At 51.4% G+C, this 7,031-nt stretch overlaps 1 protein-coding gene across 1 annotated transcript; it reads right to left on the bottom strand.

Moving 5' to 3' along the window:
* Nucleotides 1-3,078: 3,078 nt before the first annotated feature.
* On the bottom strand, nucleotides 3,079-5,502 carry LOC123082435 (non-specific lipid-transfer protein EPAD1). The gene is made up of 4 exons (XM_044504763.1): nucleotides 5,098-5,502; nucleotides 4,013-4,087; nucleotides 3,620-3,896; nucleotides 3,079-3,501 (listed from the first exon to the last, which is right to left on the bottom strand). The coding sequence occupies exons 1-3, from the start codon at nucleotides 5,426-5,428 to the stop codon at nucleotides 3,766-3,768; spliced, it is 537 nt and encodes a 178-aa protein (XP_044360698.1). The 5' UTR covers nucleotides 5,429-5,502; the 3' UTR covers nucleotides 3,079-3,501; nucleotides 3,620-3,765.
* Nucleotides 5,503-7,031: the final 1,529 nt, after the last annotated feature.

Below are 7,031 nucleotides of genomic sequence, written 5' to 3'. Positions count from 1 at the left end.
AGTTGGCAAAAGTTTTGGTCACCATGTGGGCCATCTGGTGGGCAAGGAGGAGAGCGATCCATGATGAAGAATTTCAAAGCCCCTTGTCCACTATGTGTTTTATCAACAGATACCTAGAGGACCTTGACATTGTCTCTATGAGTAAGCCTGCAGCCGGACGGCCACCACAGCAGCGATCCCGCAGGTGGAAGGCGCCAGAGGGGGAGGCAGTTAAAATCAATGTGGATGGTGCAATCTCGTGGAACGGCAAAAGGGGTGCGGTCTCGGCGATAAGCAGGGACAAGGAAGGGAGGTATTTGGGCTCTTCGGCTGTTACGTTTGATGGTTTGGTTGATGCAACGAATCTGGAAGCACTTGCGTGCAGCGAGGCATTAGCTCTGGCAAAGGACCTCAACCTCTCACTGTATGCAAGTGGTCTCGGACATCAAGGAGAATGTGCTATCACCTTATGCTGTAGTTCTTAGTGAAATTAGAGAGTCTATGAAAGATTTTGTGAGTGCTAGTTTTAGATATGAGTGTAGGGAGGCCAATGCTGAAGCCCATGCCATTGCAAAGGCTGCTTCAGCTCTCCCTTCTGGTCGCCGCTTGTGGCTAGGGATCCTACCGAACATCACTTGTATTCCTTCTGTGTTATCTTTTGAATAAATCCCTAGTTCACCTAAAAAAACAAATCGAGCGGGGATCCGAACGCATTTTAAATTTTGAACGCAAAACAGTTTCCTGATAAAAAAACTTGATTGTTTTATGAAACCAAGAACACTGTGAAATATTGTGATTACAATTTTAAAAAACTCAAACATTTTGAAAAGTTCGAACAATTTTAGGAAACAGGAACATTCTTATTCCCCCACAAAATTGAAAACACAAACATTTCTTCGAAAACTGGAACATTTTTCAAACTGAAAAACAACTTTTAGATACGCAAACATTTTTGAAACATCGGAACATTTTTTTGAACTCCTAGACAAAATTTGAAAACAGGAACATTTTTTTTATTTGCAAACCTTTTTTTTTGAACTCCTAAAAAATTGACACATGAACATTATTTGAAATTAGCAAAGAACTTTTGAAACTATTGGACAACTATTAGAAATATGAAAAATTTCTTGAATTTTTCGAACAAATTCCGAAACGGGAACATTTGTTGAATCTCCCAATCAAAATTTGAAAACACAAACAATTTTCTAAAATTTCTGAACAAATTTTAAAATGGAAACATTATTTAGAAATCCTGAACAAATTTTGAAAAGTTGTGAAATTTTGAACAAAATCATAAAGAAAACAAAACAAAACAAAACCAGCAAAAATGGATAGAAACAGAAAATGAAAAATAAAAAATAAAAAAGAAACCAGAAAACCAGTCCAAAAACGGTTCAGGAACCTGCTAGAAGGTTCGCAAAACCAAATGTGATCTACTCCTTAATTATCTTACATGGGCCGGTCCAGTCCTTCCCTTACTATCGTCGTTGTGTGAGGACTAGTGCATAATAAGCCTTTTTCTAGTTTTATTTATGTTTCAGGGACTGCGATTCACGGTTGCGGACGACCGCGTCGGAGTAGGGCGTGAAATGTTTGTGTCCATGGAACCAAGTGTAAATGTTGGCCCAAAAGTTATGCCCTTTTGCTCGGTGCCATGGATCGGATTAAGGCTAGTGGCCAACCATGCATGGTGAAGCTTTCTCCTCTACCCCTTCTTCGTATCGCCACCAAAATCATCCGGATCATCGTCCTTGCCGTCCTCCTCCTGCTTTTTGGAGCCCAATACTGCTGATGTGTAGTCCGTGCCTAGTTGGGTGTTGGTGCCGGACTGGGTAGTCCTGCTCCGTGCCTGGCTGGGTGTAGGTGTTGGACTAGTTACGGCCCTGTTGCGTGCCCGTTTGGGTGTAGGTGCCGTAGCGGGTGGGCTCCGAGTCATCCAACTGCCTATCCTCATAGACACCTCTCCTCCACTTCCCTCGTGGATCACGTTGAACATCTCCCTGTCCGCGATGTCATACGTCGGGTCAGCCGCTTTAGACATACCAACAAACAGTGTACGTGCACCCATCTGCTTCCCAGCAGGCGTCCGCACCCGTTGTGCCTGCGGCGATGAACACTCTGAGGAAAGCAACGGTGCCACGTTGAGTTCGCAAATGTAGGGCACTTGTCCGGCCACGAGTGCCAGGGACTGCCTACCTAGCTTCTTGGCAGCATAGTAGTATGGGGCCTTATAATGCTCTGGCCATGGCAACGTCAGCACGGTCGGCGAGGGAGGCAAACATGACCCCCACCACGTCCGCCACCACCACGCCCTCCGTTGATGTTCTGCTTCTTGAGCATTTCCACCTTTGCGGCCTTCGCTTTGATGTAATGAGTTTGCCGTGTCATCGAGTTGATCTTTCGGGCGAGCGCGATGCTCGAATCCTCCACAACCGTCTCTGGCAGGGTCTCCTTCGGCTCCATGCGTTGGCGCAGGAGGAAAGAAGAGAGTGGGGGAAAAGGGCGGGAACTGGATGAAGAGGATACTAAACCATAGCTCTAACCGTGTCAAATTCCACAATTTCTAAAAACTTTTCATTTTCCACGGGATGGAGGAAAAGAGTGAGGAATTGTGCACGGAAACAATGCGACCACCTACAAAATGTGGGGTCCGCCTCCGTTTTGGGTGGGCCAGGGTGTTGGAGTTCTACTTGGCTCGTGTCTGCACTCCTGCAAATGTCTCTTTGTTTGATCCCGTTTTGCGGGAAAAAAAATATGGTTTGAACTGCTCCGATGGCGGTTGGCGTTGCCGCACAGCTCCGTCTGAATGTATACTCGCGGTTTTGACCATAGGAGATGGAGATGCACTACGCACAACAGTGAAATTCGTGGCAACAGTGTAGGGAATCGTGCGGCAGGTCAGGTCAGGTCAGGTCAGCTTTACTCCATGGCCATACATGTGAGCACGGCATGGTGTGATTCACAGGACGGTGAACTGTTCCAAAAACCAATCCATCGAAGTCGTGCAGCGAGCACGCCACTGCGAGGAAAATCATCGAGCCACTGGAATTGAAGACATCGAAAAAAGAATAACACATGCACTCGTTTAGTTAAGGCCCATCCACATTGACGAAACACCAATTTTTTCAAGGGGCAAAGTATCTCATCGAGCACGAAACAGCATGCAAGAGATTCATATAAAGAAGTTTGACACTGAGTTCCAACAACGGTACTGATGGATCAGTAACTTCAAATCAACAATGATTTGACACTGAGCCTCACACATTCTTCCTTCAAACAGATGCCTACTCTGGTATGGCTAGCCGGGGGCGGGGGGCACGAGCGGAAACAGGCTCTGGTGGGGCGCTCGCACTCGCAGCAGGGATGGATGGGGCGCTCGCACTCGCAGCAGGGATGGCGCTGATGTCACTGACCTCCGCAGACGTGCAGCTGCTGTGCCAATGATAGAGGCGGCATCTCCACGTAGTCCGGCATGTAGTGGCGGCATCTCCACCTCTCCGTGAGGATGCTGCCCCGGCTCCCCTGCGCAGTGTTATTTCAGAAATGAGGTTAGTCAAAAGCATATAAGGTTGATTGCATCCATTATATTTAATAGATATTTAAGAAAAGAAGAAGAAGAAGAAGAAGAAGTTAAACATACTGTGCTTATCTGAGTACTGTTTCCAAACCCACACGGCGATGCCAGTGCCAACAGACACGACCAGCAAACCCCCCATGGCATAAGAACTAACCATGGACTCAGTCAGCGTATGAGTGATCTTGTCCATATACTTGGTCATAGCAGAGTCATCCGTGGTGGCTGGGGGTCCCTGGGATGGTGGCGGAGGCGGTGGCGAGGTGCGCGCCCGGACGAACCACACCGCATGTGGTGTCTGGAGATGAAGCAGCGCAGTATTGCTGCTGAGGAGGCCGCGCGTCTGCGAATTCGATCCAAAGTACTACATGTCAGTAAAGGCCGATCACATAGGCATAGATAAATCAACACAGTTTTCACAAGACGAGATGCAGCCTGAGAGAGAAACAGGGGTCGCACCCTTGCGGCGACGTGTAGCAGGCGACGGGTGCGTGGGTAGGGGGCTGCTGACGACAGCGGCCGGGGGAGGATGTGCTGCGTCCAAAATTGACAGTAACAACCGAAGTTAATTAGCAGCCGTTCGTCCGTATATTTCAATTCAAAAGTAAACAAGTACAGGGAAAAAGAAGGAGGCGACGACGTCCGCAACAAGAAAAGAAACGGTGGCGATTCTGTCAAAGCTGCGAGACAGCCGGCTATCTACTGCTGCTGCTGCTCTGCCATTTGATTTGACCCAATCTTTTTTCACGAAAGAGGAAGGCTACTCAACGCATGCACAAAACTAGTACCACACCAGAGGATCAACATGGAAGTGTTTGGGAAAAGGGCCACAGCCTTTGCTCTGCCTCAGGCCTCGGTCGATCGATCGAACAGCAAGCGATTTTAGTAAGACGTAAATACTGCAGGAATAAGCAAAAGCTGCGTTGCGGTTTGAAACAAAGTGCCTGCCATCACGAGCGGGATGGAGCGGGTGATTAAACGCGGTAGCACGCAGGAAACGTATCTCGACGATGATCCCCTCAAAGCAAGAAGGCGTGGACATGGCTACTACTGCACGACAAACTGACTCAAAAGGAAGCAGGCAAATACTATAGTCGAACGACAGTAGATAAGATAACTGGAGCAACAGAGAGCGCAAGACCTCCGCATCTGCGTACGGCGCTAGATCTATCTTAACTCGCGGGAACAAGCACAGATCTAAAATCGATGAAACTATCGCGCGTGGCACATGCATTCTACGATGACGAAATACTCAGGGTAGACCCCTAAATCGCTCCGTATATCACAAGGTAAAGCGGCATGAAGCTAGCTAGGCCGCGCGCGCGCTGCGCAGGTCGCTCGCCACGGGAGACGGCGAGAACCCGACGCCGCGCGCCGTGCCGACAGATCCAGTAGAACCGCGACGAAACCGACTCAAATCGGAGCACTAGCGAGTCGAGAAGCCATGGAAAACTACGTACTAGGTAAGCAGGAAAGCGAGCACAGAGAATCGGCACGTAGGGAGAGCGAGGGAGGGAGGGAAGGAGGCGGCGTGCGGTGCGTACCTTCGCAGGCGGCGGCGAGGTGGGCGCCGCCTGGACGGAGACCGGAGCTGTAGAGCGCGATGTGGGTGGCGTTGAGGCCCGCCATGACGAGCTGCGGCTCCGCGGGGACGCGGCAGACGCAGGGGACGGAGGCGCTGAGGTCGACGACCGGGACGCCGAGCTCGCAGCACTGCGCGGTCGGGAAGTCGGGCGCGCAGAAGAGCGCGACCTGCGGCGCCAGCAGCGTGGGCTCGCACGGCGCCCCCGGCTGCGGCCCGAACGCGGCGGCCGCCGCCGGGAGCAGCGCCGCGAGCAGGCCCGCCACCAGCAGCAGGCGGCGGGATCTCTCCATCGGCGGGGTCGGGCGGGGCGGTCTCTCTCTCCCTCGCTCGCCCGCTAGGGTTTTGGTCGAGTGGTGGTGGTGCGGTGGTGGGACGGAAATGGAATGCCGGAGGGGGAGCGGGTGGGAGGCGGGTTATATAGCCGGAGGAGCCGTGGACGCTAAGGCAAGCGGGTGGCGGGCGCGATCCTGGGCGTCGGTTCGGGTGCGGCGCGGCCAGCTGTCCGCGCGGACGGCCCGGATGCGGCCGCGCGGGGTGCGAGGGCGCGGCACGTGGATCCGGCTTGCCTGCTCCCTTTTCATGCTTTCATCCGTGCTTCCACTTCATCCTGCGGTTGTCATTTTTTCTTTTACTTTTCTAATCTAATCATCTCTCCCCCTGATTTTTAGGGGATGGGGCCGGGTCTTATTTTCTTTCAATCAAATCAAACCACGTACGTGGGAGCACAGATGGGAGCATGGGAAGGGAGCAGGCAAGTCTCGTCCGCGGCACGTGAGCTGGCTGGGGGGGTGGCCTCTCTCGTGCTCCTCTGGCACGTAACCGCCTCTCCTCGGGATGAGAGAAAGTGTTTTCCGTTTTCGATTTTTGAAATTCAAATGAAATGCAGTGCGGCGGCGTCGGGAAGGAAAATATCTTCGCGCGCCAATGTTCGTGCTTCGTGCTGATCTGATCAGGCGGCTGTGGGAGCTTTTCGAGTGTTCTGGAAGGCACCAGAAGCCACCAGACCGACGTTGGGTTCCCGCGGTGGGCGATTTCGGCATTGGATTCCCGCGAAAACTAGTACACGGTGTGTTGCCACAGCGAGGCCCGTGTCCTGGAAGCGGTCCATGGACTGACCTCCTTCTCTTTCAGGAAGAGCGGCCCATGTAGTCGTTGCATTCGCCACGATGGCCCACTGGGGCACGCCGAGCCGGCTGGCCCAGTTCGGGTTCTTCCTTTGCCTTTTCGGTTTCGTTTTTTTCTGTAGGTTTCTCTGTTTTGTTTTGTTTTTGTTTTTGGGTTTCTCATTTCTTTTGTTTTGGTTTTTTCTTGGAAAATGGCTGGTGCTTTCAAAAAAAAAAGTTCAGAACTCCAAAAAAGGTTCATCTAGTATTATAAACTGTTCGTTGTATATTATAAAATGTGCAATATATATTTTAAAAATGGCCATCTATTCTTCTCTACTATTAAAGGGGGATCGAACGTCGTGATGGTTCGACCTCGATCGATCCCCCTCCCTTCGAACAAAAACCATCGCCCGAACTCCCACACGCACGCAGCAGCCCACCAACTCAGCCCACCTACGAAAAATCACCAACTCAGCGCCCGCAAACAAAAAAAATTCACCAACTCAGCCCACGTACGAGAACGAGATCCACAGTTGTACACACGAACGACAAGTCCATGGAACCCCACGATCGCGCCCAGTCAATAAAAGAACAGCTCCGCAACCCACGGACGAGGACGACGTCCATCGACCAAAAATCAAACTTCTTCGACCCGCCAACGAACGCCAGTTCTTCCTGCCGTACGAGCTCCATCGAGACGCCAGTTCTTCCCGGCGTACGAGCTCCATCCCCACGCGAACGCACGCCGCCAAAACAGAAACGCGAGCTGTGGGAGCTGCAGCCTCTG

Source organism: Triticum aestivum, chromosome 4A (genome assembly GCF_018294505.1).
Source record: "Triticum aestivum cultivar Chinese Spring chromosome 4A, IWGSC CS RefSeq v2.1, whole genome shotgun sequence".
In the NCBI taxonomy this organism is placed as follows: domain Eukaryota; kingdom Viridiplantae; phylum Streptophyta; class Magnoliopsida; order Poales; family Poaceae; genus Triticum; species Triticum aestivum.
The sequence above is the reverse complement of the archived record's forward strand: the minus strand, read 5'-3'. Positions and strand labels throughout refer to the sequence as shown.

Coding starts and splice junctions, on each gene's coding strand:
- LOC123082435 (XM_044504763.1), bottom strand. CDS start 5,428: ATGGAGAGATCCCGCCGCCTGCTGCTGGTGGCGGGCCTGCTCGCGGCG. Junction 4,088..5,097: donor CCTCGCCGCCGCCTGCGAAG/GTACGCACCGCA, acceptor TTTTGGACGCAG/CACATCCTCCCCCGGCCGCT. Junction 3,897..4,012: donor TGCTACACGTCGCCGCAAGG/GTGCGACCCCTG, acceptor TCGAATTCGCAG/ACGCGCGGCCTCCTCAGCAG.